Source organism: Lynx rufus, unplaced genomic scaffold (genome assembly GCF_022079265.1).
Source record: "Lynx rufus isolate CCGP_SWC_20201006 ecotype Redwood Valley unplaced genomic scaffold, mLynRuf1.p SCAF_3, whole genome shotgun sequence".
In the NCBI taxonomy this organism is placed as follows: domain Eukaryota; kingdom Metazoa; phylum Chordata; class Mammalia; order Carnivora; family Felidae; genus Lynx; species Lynx rufus.
Window position 1 is genome coordinate 87,532,170 of NW_025814845.1, and position 17,493 is coordinate 87,549,662.

The 17,493-nt window shown below is 45.8% G+C and overlaps 1 protein-coding gene across 1 annotated transcript in view; it reads left to right on the forward strand.

Moving 5' to 3' along the window:
* Nucleotides 1-16,226, forward strand: part of HADH (hydroxyacyl-CoA dehydrogenase) — a 50,459-nt gene extending 34,233 nt beyond the window's left edge. Inside the window, exons 4-8 of the mRNA XM_047092022.1 lie at nt 1,201-1,327; nt 4,625-4,714; nt 8,514-8,586; nt 14,277-14,393; nt 15,366-16,226. Coding sequence (XP_046947978.1) covers nt 1,201-1,327; nt 4,625-4,714; nt 8,514-8,586; nt 14,277-14,393; nt 15,366-15,484 — 526 coding nt within the window. The 3' untranslated portion in view covers nt 15,485-16,226. The remainder of the gene's footprint in view (nt 1-1,200; nt 1,328-4,624; nt 4,715-8,513; nt 8,587-14,276; nt 14,394-15,365) is intronic.
* Nucleotides 16,227-17,493: the final 1,267 nt, after the last annotated feature.

Below are 17,493 nucleotides of genomic sequence, written 5' to 3' on the forward strand. Positions count from 1 at the left end.
GCCTTCATTTCTCCCTTTTGCAGACAAGTTGCCCTTCAAGTCGTGCTATAAACAGGTTCCGCATTATGAGGATAACAGCCCCTGCTAGCACAGCCTTGGATTGCGGTGGCCCTGCTGCTGTGGTTCCTGGTGTGCAGCCTAACAGTGCTGCAGTGCAGCCACACTCATGTTTCTTCTCCTGTCCCCTCCTCTCCCATTCACCTCTGATTTCAAGCAAATTTAGTTTTGCCTTTTGGGTAGGCTACACTGCCCACCCCACCCCCCCCCCCCCCAGTCTGGTCAGTAAGGGACCCCTCTCCTTCATGCACTGACTAGGCCATTATGGTTCTAAGTAGTATTAGGCGGTTCTATGTATGTTTACCCACAAGGTGGTGCTGTAGGAAAGCCTAGAAGTCTTTGTTTGAAGATTTGCCTGTAATACCTTTGGCACCCCACTTTACTGTGGTCTTTAAAAACTGAATTTGGTTTAAATAAATATGGATTCTTAAAAATTAATATTATGCAACACACAAAAAAGATGGTACTGCTGTTTGAGGAGATTTTATAAGCACAATACTTAGAACTATGTTTACAATGTACATGTCTCCTTCCTTCCCCAGACCTACCCGTGTAACTTTAAAACATCTTTTGGACCATGTTGGTTTTCTTCTGTTTGCATTTTAATTCCCTTTAAGTGCAAAATTAAAACTTTTAACTTGAGGGGAAAAGATCTTAGTTAATGTTTCTCATCTGTTTCATCTGATGTTTCTCCTTGAGGATTCAGGTGTTTCTTTACAATTTTTTTGTTTATTTTGAGAGTCTGTGATGCATCCTTTCTTTCATTAGTCTGTGCTCATTTAGGTTTCATTTTGTGACTGAGGTTAAGTAGTAGCCTCCTTTTTTCCTACGTATCATGAAAATTAACTAGTGAAAGTAGAGAAATGTTTCTCCCTAAAATTAATGAAAGATTGGTAAAGACTAGATATACCTTTGGAACAGGTAGCTTTTAAATTACCTAATTTAAAATTTCAGAATTTGAATGAAACTGGTCACTTGATTTCAGCTTCCTGGATAAAGATCTCTTCTCCCTGACTTCCTCCAGGGATCAGGACGATAGATCGGGGCAGCAGGCAGTCGCCTTGTGCAGTCGCACCCAAAGCAGTCCTCTTTGTTTCCAGAGATGGGACTCATTCCGACACTCCGCCATCTTTCTCTCCACAGACACACAATCTTTGCCAGCAACACTTCCTCTCTGCACATCACAGACATAGCCAATGCCACCACAAGACAGGACCGATTCGCCGGGCTCCATTTCTTCAACCCAGTGCCCATGATGAAGCTTGTGGAGGTCAGTGGGCTCACGCGTGTCTGCTGGCTCTGCCGGCTCTCCCATCCCTGCTCTCTGCCCCATACCCTGGCTGCTACTGGGGATTGCTCTGGGTGGATATGAACGGGAGGGCGGAAGATGGTCTTTGTGCTTGAGTTTCTCTGGCCGCAGTCTGTCCTTCCAGAGCCAGAAGAGGAAAGAGCACCTAATATCTAGGAAGGCTGTTGTGCTTTGTTCCTTTGCAGCCCGGTGTTCTGACCAGTGATGGCCAGAAGGGCTGCTAGCTTTGTGAAGTGTCATGTACTTACTTGCGCCGTATTTGATGGGTAGTGCAGAGAGAGGCATCTGGCTGGGAAGACAGCACCAAAGACCACTGGCTTGATGTGACCACAGAGGGCAGAGCCACATGTGTTTATACTGTCTCAGTGGGGTCAGTTTGCTCCAGGCTGTAAATGGAATTTAATTAGCCTGGTTTTACACAGGAGCTGCTGTACCACCTTGTCCACCATTCCTGAGGTGAATTCTGGCCCAGGTAACAGGGCCTTGGTATTGTCCTCAGATGAGGCACACCTCCCATGTGTTTTGATCACAGCTATTAAAGCAGCTCCCCGGTAGCCTGAACCTCCTGACCACAGACCCTTGAGATGGAGGGGAGTGGGCCCTCAGTGATCCTGTTTGGGCTGCTTCTGCTTGTTTGCCTGGAGACTTGGGTACCTGGAGACAAGTCACAATAGACACTTTGCACCTGAAATGTGGCAGCTTGCCTTTTACAGGGGGCTAATTACAGGGTCTGAGGAGCAGCGCTATTAAGCATTTGTTCTGAGGCTGAAGAGTTATTGTCCGTGAGAAGTGTGGGGGATGTGGAGCCAGGCAGACCTGGGTGGGGGGAGGTTTCCGGGGCTCCCTGGGAGAGTCTCAGGGTCTGCTTTCTCCTCCCAGCGCTTTCCCTCCTTCATCCTGCATGCCCCCACCCCCACCCCTCGTAAGCTTTTGCCTCTAGTTGAGTGATGACTATAGATTTCCTTGTGGTTAGGCAGCTCTTGACCCATCTGCGATAGGAATTTATCCGTTCCGCTAACGTTGCTTCTCAGCTTCTTCCAGTGTACTCCCACTTTGGCTGTTTTTGAAGAAGTTAAGGATTGGAGGGGAGGGGGGAATGAAAGAAACTTCGTTTATCCTTATGCAGAAAAGAGCAAAGAGACAGAATGGATTTTCAACATTTCAGTGCTTAGGATCTAATTACTGTCTTTAGTTACTGTATCAGTACATGTGTTTTGGAGATAAAGACACATTTTATAGATTTACTTCAAACAGTAATAATGCTGTTTTCAACTGCATTTATCTAATAATGTCCATCTATGTATTTGGAAATGTAGCACGTTGGTTGTTAACAGCCAGTGCTTAGCAAATGTTACCATTTTCTAGAAAATGTTTTCTAAAAGTGCTCTTTATTCATTTTTTTATTCTTGGGTGTTTGCATATGTATTGCTGGTGGTGAGGATGAAAATGAATCATATCCTGAGTTGAGCAGCTCTTCGTTACTTGGGACTGGACTCATATATGTGTGTATATATTTTTTCCAGTCTATATTGGAACTATAAGCAGAATATCTATAGCACATTGCTGTTTGTTGAATGGGTGGTTAAATATGCATCCTCCTTTTAAACCGACAAATTATGTTTGAAACTCTATAATTTGCAACCTTTGTCCTAGTTCAATCTATGGGGTTCTGTTGGAGACCTTTTCACACTTCCTTTTGAATAACTCTTGGTGCTGTTTGATTTATGGTGTTTGCAGAGCAGACCTCTGGCCCATCTCATCCCATCCCTCCTCCCCATCTTCGTGGTGCTTTTTTCTGTGCTACTCCTTTACTTCTCTTAGTGTCCTAACATACCACCACACCCCAAGCTGTGATCACATTAAACGTGGACGATGATGATTCTCTTCATTTGTAGAGCACCTTTCATCCTGCACAGATACTAGCTCGTTAAGCCACACAGCCCTCTTACAAGATGGATGATGTGTCAAGTATCATTACCCCGTTGCATAGTAGAGAGGTGAGGCGCGGGGGCTGACGGAGTTGTCTGACCTCATATAAAGGGTCTAATGTAGAAGCCAAGCCTGTTTGCTTTGACTCTTGTTGAAGTTCCTTAACTGGCATTTAAATAAATTAACCTGGGTCTCTCTCTGTTTGCCAAAATCTAGTTCCTGACAGGTGAATTCTCTAAATGTGTCCTGGGGGCTGACTGCCCGGCATGGTGCTTGGTGCCACCTCCTGGAGGGCCAGGCCACTGTGAGTGGGGTGGTGGTTGTACCCCTGGCACGGCACCTCATGGGCCCAGGGCCTGTCAGGAGGCAGGCCCAGCTTTGGGCCCCTGTTTGCTGGAAATGAAGACTTCCCTCTGTGGGATGAGCCTGTTCTGATGCGAAAGAAGCCAGTGGGCTTTGGGGTGCCTGTGGGGGGGGGCATGCTCATCTTAGAGTCAGAGAGACCTGTGACTGTGCTCTCCTGGGGCAGGGGCACTCCCTCCTCATCCAGACTAAGAGAAAGTGGTACTCCAGGCAGAGTACTTTAAGGGCAGTTCTCATATTCCGGAGACTTCTGCCTACCTCCCTGAAGTAACCGACAGTAGCAATTAAAAGAGTAACAAAAGCCACCATTTACTGAGCACTTTATACCTCCTAGGAGCTGCACTTAATGCTTTTCCTCCTAATCTAATTCCATTGTCGCCTGACCTCAACTCCTTTAGCTCATAGAGTGAATTCAGTGTCCTTTCAAGAAACTTGCCCAGGGTCACAGAGCCAGTGTGGTGTGATGGGGATTCGAACGCAGGTCTTTCACAGGGACAAAGTCTGTAAAACTCTCCTACACACATACACATTTATATTTTTGTTTAAAAAAAAAATTTTTTTTTAATGTTTTATTTTTATTTTTGACAGGGGGGTGGGCAGAGAGAGAGGGAGACAGAGGATCCAAAGCAGGCTCTGCACAGTCAGCAGGGAGCCCAATGTGGGGTTCGAACTCATGAACTACGAGATCATGACCTGAGCTGAAGTTGGATGCTTAATTGAGCCACCTGGGCGCCCCTACACATATATATTTTAAGCCTTGATTTTGTACATTCTGTGTGGTACTTCACTGTCTTAAGGTGAACATTTTGCTAAACTCTTTGTTTCTGACTTGAGATCCTTCTATTCTGTAACTCAAATTACTTTGCCACCTTGTGTGTAGACATTTAACATCAATGTCGCCCTGAGTCGTTCTACTGCAGTTGTTTGCTAACTTTCTGGTCATAATTCTCTGCTTTGCATTTCTAGGTCATAAAGACACCAATGACCAGCCAGAAGACAGTTGAGTCTCTGATAGACTTCAGCAAAGCCCTGGGAAAGCATCCTGTTTCTTGTAAGGTAGGGTATAGGTACCTTGGGAAGGGGGATGGTTTTCCTCAGAACTGACTTATTGGGGTGGAATTCTTCTATAGAAAGATGTGAAAGCTGGGGAACTCTTAACGACAGGTCTGTCTGTGGGCTGCAGAGAGCAAGCTGGGGCTCTTTTCTAGTTTGCCAGCAGCGGAGCCAGACTCCTAAGCCTTGCCCAAGGCCATGAGGTAGATAGTTTGAGGTCTGAATGGAGCCAGAGCTTCAGCTGAATAGAAAACTTCTCTCTGGGTCTTGGCCTTTGTTGACGAGTTGTTGTGTTTCCATAAATGGTTTCTGTTACCCTATTGGCTTTAGCCCCTGCGGGCTCAGGGGAGCCCAGGAGCCTGTGTTTGAGGCACAGCCAGGTAGCCACATGCATCCTGCATCCTGAACTGGAAACCAGCGCTTCACGTGGTGAAAGAACACGACAGGTGGTTAGGAATGTGATGAAAGAGGAAGAGCCCACTCCCCTAGGTAGTGTGAACGAAGCTGTTTCTCAGGGATGTAGGGATGCGGTGTTGTGGTTTTGTCTCGTGTCTTGTTTTTCATTAAAAAGCATGGCCGAGTGGGAAGCATGCCTCTGGGCTTTTTTCCCTTCTTGAGATATTCAGTTATTATATGTGAAATTACCCCAGCTGCTGTCACCTACTTTGTTTTGATTTCCTTCAGTCTCCATTTGCTGCCGTTCCTCTTCAGTCCTCCCAGAACTTAGGGCTACACTTCTGTGTGGCTTGACAGTTTTTCTAGATTGGCGGCTGTGTCATACCATTACAGATTTTTACAAGCATGCGTCTACTTTTCTGACCTGAAAGTTTTCTATCATTGTGGTTCTTCTTACAGTATGCTTTTCCTTTCTAAAATATTCTCCAGTTTGAAGTCACAGAATTGTAGTAACCTATGAAAACTCCTATCGTTCATGAATCATCTGAATAAGCCATCTGTCGATGTGGACCCCGTTGCCTGAGAGAGCAGACTCATGTGTAGTCCCCCTAATCCAGGACTGTTATTACAGAATCTTGTTTTTAAACACTCATTCTTTGTTTTGTTTTAAATTGTGTGGATTTTTAAAAAAATCACAGCAACCATCAGATGTTACAGTTGCACTTTCTTACTGGTTTATGCTTTGTTAGTGGCAGAAAGTAGTAACGGTGTGAGAACATTGATGTGTAGCAAGTCAAAAGCTGGATAAGAAAGTGGAAGTTCAGGGACAGCCAGTGATTATCTTTAGCAGCATAATCATTAATTTGTGGAGAGTGATGATCCATTCTTCCATTGGAGTGGCCACAGCAGGTGCGGAGGTAGGAATCAAACTGCCCCTGTTATGTCATTTCAGAGCTCTTTCCCCAGGTGATACCTGAAAGCTTTCCGGTCAGTTATTCAGGCTCTCAGTGAAGCATCCAGACAATATAAGGCAGCCACAAAGAACAAGGGTCAGCAGACTTCTCTGTAGAGGGCCAGATGGTCAATATACAGTCTCTGTTGTAACTACCTGGCTCTGTTGTTGGAAGGGGGGCGTAAGCAGAGAGTACAAGTGGGCGTGAGGGCCAGTGCTGCAGTGAGACTGTACAGAAGCAGGCTGTGGGCTGGGTGTGGCCTGCAGGACTGCAGTAGACCAACACCCAGAGTAGCAGAATGACACTGATGCACCTGGAAGTGTGTCTTTCTTTATAGTGAAACTTTGTGAGGAGAGTGTGGTGTAAAAAGGTTCAGGCCGTGGACTCTGGAGCCAGCACGACTGGGTTCAGATCCTGGCTCTGGCACTTGTTAGCTGTATACCCTCCGGCAAGTTCCTTAACCTAGCTCTGCCTCAGAGTCCTCTCCCCCTGTAAAGGTAGTAACAGTGCTTGTCTCACAGGGTTATTATCAGGAATAAATGGATTAATATTTTTAAAGTACTGGCACATAGCAAGTAAACAAAGTACATTTATAAATGAGCATGAGAAGTCTAAGGTATACAATTACATAAAATTAAATTACTTTATTAAGGGACTATGTCTCTTTCCATTCTAGTTGACATAACAATACCATGAGAGTGTATGTGTCTGAATCATCACCGGCATTGAATATTAGTATTATGGGGAAAAAAAAACCCTTGCCGATAATCTTATTTGCAAAATGCTATTGTATTCTAATGAGTACTTCTTTGGTTACTACTAAGTGTGAATATTTTGTGAATTTTAGCACTTTTTGGTTATTGAGCTCTGTGCGCCCATTATGTGGATGTTAACTTTGTATAAAGCTCCATGTATTATAATTGGAGTAGATGTTTTCCCCAGAGTACTTCCGACTTCTAACCTTGTATATGTGTGCTTCATATACCACGGCTTCAGTTTTTGCGATAAACTTTTTGAAGTTGGAAAGCACTTCCGCCCTAGTTATAAAGTCAGCATCATTTCATTAATATAACTGTGGATACACTGATAAAGCTGTTTGTTCATTTCTTTGTTCCAACGGGGACTGGGGTAGTAGAGAGTAAAAGGAGGTACAAATCATGTGGCTTTATTGCCTGGCTTACACAGCATGCAGTCAGGTTAGCTGTAAGAGTAATGCAGGAGGCAGGCCATCTTTCATTCAGACCTTTATGGAGTACCCAGTGTGTGCTAGAAATGGTACCCAAGGCCCAGGGCTAGAGTGAGGATTTCTGTCTGCAGGAACATCACAGCCTTTTGTTAAAATGACACCATTTACTGGGAGGGGAAGGAAAAAAAAAAAAAAAAAAAAAAGAGGTTAGAGTGGGAGAGAGCCAAAGCATAAGAGACTCTTAAAAACTGAGAACTGAGGGTTGATGGGGGGGGGGGGGGGGGTGGGAGGGAGGGGAGGGGAGGTGATGGGTATTGAGGAGGGCACCTGTTGGGATGAGCACTGGGGGTTGTATGGAAACCACTTTGACAATAAACTTCATATATTAAAAAAAAAATTACACCATTTACTTAGTGGAAATCAGCTTTACATAAATACCACCGAAAAAATTACTGCCCCACAGTTCCCCAAAGAGATCAGTAGGTGGAATCAAATCCCACAGTAGGCCTCCAGGAGAGATGATTAATGTGAATGCGGAGCAAGTGGATGAAAGAGGTGTGCAGTGCAAGAGGGTCATCCCGGATACAGGGGCCATGAAAGGCCAGCGGGTGTCAGGGCATCTGCTTGTCTGTCCCAGCACCTGTCCCCAGCTCAGCTGCCATGTTCCATGCACTGGTGCATGAGAAAATCCTGAGTAGCCCAAGAATGGCTCCAGGGATCCCGGGAAGCAGTGCTCCTGTGAGGGTTGTTCAAGATGGGAGCACACCTTCTCTAGATTCCTGCAAGGGATGTGGAAGAGGAGAGGAGTAAAGGGCTCCCTCCCATTTGAGTATAGAGCCATGTGCACAGCATGCTAGTGTTTTCTGATTTATCTTCACAACTTGTGGAAATTATTACTCCCATTTCACAAATGATGAAACTGATTTCAGAATGTCACAAAGTCAGGAACTACTAAAACTTGAACCCAGATCTGCCTGCCTTCAAAGCTGTGTTTTTTCCAGTGACCTATCTGCCTCTGTCTGCCTTTATTCCTGCAGACAGGGGGCATCTAGGTTTGAATTTTTCTTCAAGTATTACAATTGTTGGATATATTATTATGTATGATAGCAATAGGGCTGTGCTGGTATTTTGAAACAAATTTTGAAAATGCAGAGCTTGATAAATGTGGGTGATACAATGCACAGGGAGAAGGGGCAGTCTGGTGACTTCACAAAAGATTAAGTTCAGTGAAAATTCCCTTGTCTTTTATTTTTCTCTCCTAAAACAGGACTCTCCTGGGTTCATTGTGAACCGTCTCCTGGTGCCATACCTCATGGAAGCGATCAGGCTGCATGAACGAGGTAGCTGTCCTAACCCAGGCTGGGGGCACCTGCTCACTGGGAGTGCTCAAGCAGGCCCTGTAGGAAAGGCTGGGCCACACACAGTGTGGGAGGAGCCTCTGTTTTTTTAGCTTTGTGAACCAGCCTCACCCTGGACCCTAGGACCTTTGTCATAGTGTTCCCTGGGCCTCCTGGGTTCCCTATGAGGCCTCTGAGCCTCTGAGATGTGGCCCTGGAACCAGCCCCCACCCCTTACAGACTCAGCCAGAGCAAGTGTGTGGCCAGCCTGGATTTACATCCTAAATCTCTGCTTTTGATGAAACGGTTTCCTGCTTATAATAATAATAATACTGTAAAAATCACTGGGCTAGGGGACCTTTAAAGTTCCTTAAAGTTCTAAAACTGTGACACTGTGACAGGTGGTGGGAGGTAAGTGACAACGACTGTTTATAAGAACCTTCCCCATCCTTAGTAAATGATGCCGCGATGCATTTTTTTTTTAAACCTTAAGAATGGTCTAAAATGCTTTTCTCAATACTTGTTGATTGACAAAGAATGATTTCCCCTGTTGTAGAAATATAAAACTCAGGACATAGTCCAAGGTTATAAAATGGCATTCAGCCTCCTGCCTAGCTTCTCCACCAAATTTCTGGAGAGGTAACAATCATGTCTGCTTCTGAGGCAAATAGGCCTTAATAGGACTGGATAAAAAGCAAGTGTAATTGTTTTCAGTTACTTCATTCACAAATGCTCACTCTTTGAGAATGTCATTTTTGAAACAAAATATTTACACCAGCTCTTCCAGAGAGATGAAAGCACATTTGCTTCCTCAAAATCTGCTTTAAATATTAAAACTTTTCTCTGTTTTATGGAAGCATTTGCCACACTTGCTCCAAGATCAAACCAACACTTCTGTGTTTATCTATCAACAAATATGCCTAATTACACCTCAAAGAATGCGTGAAGTGTTTTACCCTACTTTGAAAGGCAGGTTTTTTTTTGTTTTTTTTTTAATGTAATGTTTTAGAATGTAGCATGTGGGTAATCTACCTCTTAATGGGTTTTTTTTTTTTTTCCCCACCAAAACATACTGTCACTTTGATATATTTTCAGATATACCTTGTATCTGATTGTAAGTTGAGAGGCATTTTCTGGTCTTTGCTCCCCTCGCACGGGCAGTGGGCCCTGTGACCCTCCCTATCACATGCCACCTGTGAGGTGAAGCCGGAAAGGGGTCCGACCCCAGGGGGATATGTTCTTAGACTGCCCATGGTGCTGCCCACAGCAGCCCAGCACTGCTCGCCCCTTTGCCCCATTCCCCACAGCTGCTTGGGGCCTGTGAGCCAGAGCAGCTGGGGTCACGTCTGGGGTCATGTCTGGGGTCCATGTGTCACACACCTCAGGCTCCTTACCATGTCCCCGTGCCCCACGCTGCTGCCCCCTCTTCTGGTGCACTGAGCAGGGTGCTTAGCTGCCACCCCCCACCGTGTCTCCGTGTGCCCGCACAGTGCACTGAGCAGCTGGCTGGACTGCATCACTTCTACTTTGAAACCTGAAGCTGTCTTGGATTCTTCCTCTCTCGTCTGTCACGATGATACTCATTTGTCATGTTGTCCAGGAGGGTGAGGAGACGCTGCATGCCGGACCTGCCCCCACATAGCCGGGGGAGTGTCAGGGTCCAGCAGCAGAGTCGTGCAGTGAAGACACTCGTGACTTTGTTTAGCCCAGCCTTTTCCAAACCTCTCTGGGGAGAGTTTCTCTGTACAACACCGTCCTAGTCATTTGGGGCTCCTGTTATCACAAATACCACAGACTGGGTGGCATATAAACAACAGACGTTTATTTCTCACAGTTGTGGAGGCTGGAAGTCCAAGGCCAGGGTTCCAGATGGTGGGGTTCTGGTGAGGGCCCTTCCCTGGGCTGCACGCTGCTGACTTCTCATTGTATTTTCACGTGGTGGGGAGCAGGAAGAGGAAACCAGCTCTCCTGACTCTTTCACAGGCTCTCACGCCATCCTCGGGCTCCACCCTCATGGCCTCACCTAATCCTGATCACCTCCCAGAGGCTCACCTCTGTTACTGTCACGTCAGGGGCTGGGTTTCCACGTGTGTATTCTGGGGGACACGCACATTTGGTCCATGATAAATACCACCGACCTGGGGTGTGTGTGCTACTCCACAGCGGTAGGGGTCCGTCAGGAGGATGTGTTGGCATTAGAGCATAGTCACCACTCGGGCCTCTGGGGCAACTGAGCAGCTCTTGGAATGCTGGGGGCCCTGCACCCATACTTCTCGCCAGCTCCCCGTGACCTCTAGGAGCACTTCACTGTCCCCTCACCACTGCTGATGTGCTCAGCCTCCTGGCTGCTTCTTTGAGCCTTCTTTCTCGGTCCTTTGGCTTCTGTCCTCTGTGTGGCTCCCGTTTGCTCACACTGTAGCTGAGGCCTGGTTGGTGTAGTCGGTCACCTTGTCCCTGTGGGCCAGGGCTTTCTCTCTAGATCTTTGAGCAGTCTGGCACCCAGGATCAGACAGTCACACCTGTCAAATGCCCACTCCTACAGGTCCCAGGTAGCTCTGGCAGGGTGCTGGGGCCAGATGGTTAGCTCCTCTGGGAAGGCAGTGCTGGTGGCAGGCCCTGGGAAGTCCTAGCCTTCACCAGTCCTCGCCGGTCACCATGTGACATCCTGCTCACTGCTCTTCCTCTGCTCAAGACTTAACTCAGTGTTTCTGTTGTAGACTACTAAATATATATAGTTCCCTTGCCAGGAAACCTGCTCTCACCTCCTCCTCTGCCCCTGCTGTCCTCACCATGTACGTGACTCCCACGTTCCATCAGAAGGTCCCATCCTCACTGCTCCAAGCTGGACACAACCTGTGTTTCTTTAACTCTTCTTACCCTTTGGCTCTCCCTCGGGGTGGTTGCCGTTCTCTTCCCTGTGGCAGGGCACATGTCTTCCTTTGTTGCTATGCTCTTTTTTGCTGCAGTACTGCAGTGTCTGGGATGTTCCTCATCTTCATAGGCCCCAAAATGCTTGTATAGGACAGGCACTTAGGTGGCTGTTGATGAAGAGAGGAATGGCGGCTGTGTGGGATTTCTGATCCTGGGTGCTGCTCCACACCCCCTCCCCCCCGCCCCCCGGCCGCACTTTGTTGTGAATGCCAAGAATGGTCGGTAGATGGTGCTGATGAGCCAGCAGAAGAAACATGTCGGGGCAGGTCCCTGGTCCCAGCCAGCCGTGCAGAAGTCTGAGAGTTCACTGAGGAAGTTTTTCTTTGTTGTCTTGTCTAGAGTTAGGGGCTCTTAACTGGGGAGAGGTAGGGAGGCCCCTCCTGACACTGATGCAGAGTTTTGTGTGTATGTGCATTTTATTTGGGGCAGGGGTCAGATTCTCAGCAAAGTGCTGTTTCTACAAATAAGTTTAGGAATTATTGGCCTAAAACACAGTACTGTATTAACTCCCACTTGGCACACCAATCTGTGTTTTATTTCTCCCTCTTTTCTTTTTGCCTCTTTTGCTCTGTATTACTCAGAATTTTAGAGTTGCCAACTTGGTAACGCTGTTTAGATTTTTTCTTTGATATGCTGTATCTTCGTAGTATTTTTTGAAATAAAAGTCTTCAAGTGAGTCTCTGAATCTGGAATTACAGAATTGTCTCTAGAGTTCATTATCTGTCCTTGAATATAGATATGATTAAATGGCTTTAGGTAAGTTGGAACCATTAGGCTATGAAATTTCTGTCCCCAGGAGCCTATATGCTAGTGAGGGTAGATAGGCCACAGTAAATGTACCAGTTGATAACGTGTTACATTGTGACCAGTAATCGCGGAGAAAGATAAAGTGAAGAGAATGGTGGGAGTCCTAGCCTGGAGTTCTTACAGTTGCTAGTTTATATGCAGGGAGGGACAGGGGGTTCGGATGAGGTGACACCTGAGCAGAGGAGGCCTGCTGGAAGTAAGGGGTTGAGCCAAGCACATGTCAGGTGTTGGAGGAGGGAGGGTACCAAGCCCAGGGAGAGAGTGTGCTGGGCCCTCGTTTAGCACTCTGTCTCTAACGCCATAGAAGCCTCGGGGTCTGATAAAATCCTCTGAGCAGAATCCACTTCTCAGCTGCTATGTCCCTGCTCATTTGTCCTTTGTACATGCTGTTCCTTCTGCCTGGCATGCCCTTCCTGCCTATTCATCCCTTGGGATTCTCTTCATCCTTCAGGACCTGGGCCTCAGTGGTGCATTTTGGTGACACGTAGGCACTCCGAGTAAATCTCTCCACCTTTTCCCACACAGAGGTGTGGCTCTTCGTGAACCTTCAGCACTGGCCTGGTGGGACATTTGGTTTACACATCTGGGTCCTCCCACTTTATCAGGAGTGCTTGAGTGCCTGTCTTGTTTCCTCTCCGTCCCCTTCCAAGTCTCTGGTGCCTGGTGCATAACTGATACAAATAAAAGTTGAATGAATGAAGGATGCCTCCTGAAACTAGTGTATGTAATGATTTCTGTTCTTTTTGCCTTTTTATGGCCTGAAACTCAGATTGTGATTCTTAGCATCCTCTGGTTGACTAATCACCGAAGCATTAATAATGTCACCTGTAAGAAGTAGTCGGTTGGAATTTAATCACCTTGAACTGTCTCGAATTCCTTTGGCGTTATACTTCATATGCTTTTTTAAAAAATAGTCTTTATAGATGTTTAAGTAGTTCCTATTCTTCACACCTCAAAATCTTAAATATTTAGGTAGGAGATCCTCCTTGAGTATTTTAACTTTTTTCTCCTTTTACTTAGCTTTGGTGTAATTGGCCATTTCTTTATGCTTTGGAACAGAATTCTAGATGGTCACATGTTACAGACTGTTCCCATTCCTGATTTTGGAAAAAAGGGACAAGTTCTCTCAAAGGCTTCTTGTGGCCCAGAGACCATCATTAAGGGTAAAATTCCAGCGAAAAAGCACCCTGGCTCTTGTCTTATTCTACTAAACACACTTTTAAACTTGCTTTGGCAATTCTAAATCCGATTTGGGCTTCTTTTTAAACTTCATTTTGACTAAAGCGTTGATGTGAGTGTAAAGAAGTACTCATTACTTGTAAAACCAAGAAAGCTGGAAAAGAAAAATATGCATACAATACACATAACAATATAAAGCTTAGTTCTTTTCTATTTTAAAAAAGTCCACTTATTGGGGCGCATGGGTGGCTTAGTCGGTTGAGCGTCCAACTTCGGCTCGGGTCATGATCTCGCGGTCTGTGAGTTCGAGCCCCACATCGGGCTCTGTGCTGGCAGCTCAGAGCCTGGAGCCTGCTTCGGATTCTGTCTCCCTCTCTCTGCCCCTCCGCCACTCATGCTCTGTCTCTGTCTCTCTCTGTCAAAAATAAGTAAACTTAAAAAAAAAAAAAGTCCATTTATCAATAAAATTATGCTCTAGCTTTAAATGGTGTAGTAAATTATTCCAGAGTTGGAAAATCCCAATCCATTAGAAATAAGTAATGTTTCCAGGCCACCAGGGCCTTCTGTCTCCACGAACCACGTAGCAGTGCTCTAGAATTCACCTCCCAGAATAGCTTGGTGGAATAGCTTTGGAAATCTTGCCATCTATTTGGCATATACCTCTGAGATGAAATCTTCCTGTAGCCGCAAATCCTGACTCTGGATGTGTAAATTTACATCATGTAAATTTACTGATCGTATTTACTGATCAACAAGGGCTGCCCTCTTGTTCTTAGGTGATGCATCCAAGGAAGACATCGACACCGCGATGAAGCTGGGGGCTGGGTACCCTATGGGCCCATTTGAGCTTCTTGATTACGTGGGCCTGGATACTGCGAAGTTCATCATTGACGGTAGGAATTGGAATTCTCTGTCGTCTGTCTCTACTTCAGTTGAGGTAGTCTCTTGCAACTATGAATTATAATGCCTATTTAAAACAGAAATTATAAGGGGTCTTAGACCTTCCAAAGTTCTGCCCCACCAGCTTAAAGAGTCAAGTTAAAAGATGACAGGAAAAGGAAAAATGTGACTGCCTAGTGCCTCCTCACAGGGTAACTTTTTTTTTTAACTTTTCATTTTGACACAATTATAGATTCGCAGGAAGTTTCAAATTTAGCACAGACAGGCCCTGTGTGCCCCTTCCCCAGTTTCCTCTAATGGTTCCACAGTACAGTATCACAGCCAGGAAACTCACATTGGTACGCCGTGTCATTGTGTCGTAAATGCTGATTTGGGTAACCTCCACTGCAACGGAGTTACACAGCCATGTAAAGATAATAATGTATCTAGTTTACTGGAGGGGCTCTGAGGACACGGTAAAGATAATTACTAAACTGGGCTACTGAAGCTGAGCGGAGCTCATGCTCCCAAGTTTCACAAAGAATACTTAAGTATTTGCTGGGAGCGAGGACGCTTCTAACTGAGCATGAACTTTGTATTTTATGAGGATGCAAAATACCAGTGGCAGCAAATTCAGCTTTTTAACATGCGTTCCAGTTGTTTCTCTGTGCCACTGAGGGGTCCAACCAGCAGAATAACTGGTTCTGGATTTGTTTTTGGACCGCTGGCATTAGCAATTTCCAGGAAGAGACGGGGGAGGCGGGCGGGTGGGCTGGGGTAGAGCTAGCTGGGCCACTCTCTCGTCCGTCCGCTTCAGGGCTCATACGGCCCCCTCAGGGCAGCCTGCCTCCTGCCTCTGCTGTGGTGGCCTCAGGGCTCGCCCATGTAAGAGTAGGGACCCTTTTCCCCAGACTTGCCCTGGGAATGCTGCGATGTAAAAATAAACTCAGCTCTTCGTCCTAAGCCCTTTCTCCTCCTCTCAATAGGGTGGCATGAAATGGATGCAAAGAACCCCTTGTTTCAGCCCAGCCCATCCTTGAATAAGCTGGTAGCTGAGAACAAGATTGGCAAGAAGACCGGAGAAGGGTATTACAAATACAAGTGAGGCACAGCTTCTCTGGCTCCGGGAAGAACCCCCGTAAGCACCTACCAGCGGCTCCCCCAAGTGCCCGTGGGAATGTTCTTTGTCAGATGTTCCCTCACACAGCACAGGCTGTTCCGTGTGCATTTTGATTGTCCTCTATCTGGAGTAATGATTTACACTAGTTCTAATAATAGTATATTTCTTCATTGAGAACTAATTCCCTTTCTTAGTCTGTTCATTTCTGTGTATTTTCTAAAAAGCTTTATACCCTGGGTGCCTTGGAGCAAACATTTCTTTCGAACCTTATCATTTTCATAAAGAATTGCCTGGATTCATTCACTTTGGAAAAGGGACAGTACTTCCTCCCAGTGCGTGCTGTGTTCATCACTGCCACATGGGAGAGGAACGAGCCACTGGACACGTGTGTGCTGTGCCTGTGAATGCTGTGCTGAGCGGTACCTGCATCCTGCCTTTATGAGGACATGTGCTACCTGCAGCTTCAGGCCTTACCCTACATTTTGGGCATAAGATGTCACGTCTTTATTCAGCTCATCCTGTTGGATTGTGGGAATATCTCCATGTGTTTGTTTGCAGGAAGAGGTTTCATTCACATCCAAAGTCTGAATGATTCTTGTCTGTCTCTTTTTTTTTTCTCCCCCATGAGAAATCGTTGCTGCAAACTGCCTGTAAATTGATTCTCATAAAATGCAATCTTTTAATCGGTGAAAATTTGAATTGAAATAAACGTGTGTATAATTTTAAAGTCGTAACATGCTTGAATGGCTACAAAAGTAAGGGTTGGTAATTTGGGCAAAAACTATGCCCCATCTTCTTTGGCCTGTTGTTATTCTTTAAAGTGGCAGTGGTGGGGAAGGAGTGGCCAGAGAAGGCATTTACGTATGACCTGCCTGCGGCTGTCACTCCAGATTTCTTACCAGTAAAGCAATAATAAGGCCACAGAAAACAGTTTTTTAGAAACATCTGTTTCTTCTTTGCCAACAAAGAGAAACAGTGTAACATAAGCTTCTTTTAATCATTGGCTTGAGAAAGTGTCTTCCAAGATAGAATTTTAAAGCTGGAAAGACATCAGAAACCCTGAAGTCCAGTGGCTTCAGAAAAGAGAGAACTTAAGTGATGTGCCCAAGGTAGCAGGTCCAGATTAGAACAAAATAGCAAGATTGAAAATCTCAAATCCAGACTTTCAAAACAGGACCGTCCCCAGAATGCTCATCCTCGTTTGGTGTCCTGGGTCACGATGTTAATGGTTGAGAGATTCTTTTCCCCCTTCCAGTTCATGGTTGATAAAAAGAGAGCTTATTAATTTTTTTTTTTTTTTTTTTTTACTGAAGCTAACTGTAGCACATAATGGGAAAATAAGTAAATACGTTACATGCATTTCTACCACACATAGAACCTGGTTTAGGAAACTTTTAGGTTATTCTTCTAGAACGTTTCCTAACGAGAAAAAGGAAACACCTGTTGACGCCACCACCCTTTCCATCACTGAAGTTACCCTTGTGGTCTCACGGCCCCTGCTCACTCTCAGGCTGGTTCTTGACCTTCGATGTGAGCCCTGGGCTGAGGAGGAGATTTTATTTCCTTCTTGCTCTGACTGCATTGCCCGGAGGACAGGGGCCCTCCTCCTGGAGATGGCAGGGCTCTCTCTCAACCATTGAATTCCAGGAAAGAGACAACTAGGTGGTATGACCATCACCCCCTGCCAGGATGTGAGGCTGGGGGTCGCGGTGGTCTTTTTTTTTTGGCCGAGGTTTTTTTTTTTTAAATCTTTTTTTTTTTTTTAATTTTTTTTAACGTTTATTTATTTTTTTTGAGACAGAGAGAGACAGAGCATGAACAGGGGAGGAGCAGAGAGAGAGGGAGATACAGAATCCGAAATAGGCTCCAGGCTCTGAGCTGTCAGCACAGAGCCCGACGCGGGGCTCGAACTCACAGACCGTGAGATCATGACCTGAGCCGAAGTCGGACGCTTAACCAACCAAGCCACCCAGGCGCCCCTGGCCGAGGTTTTT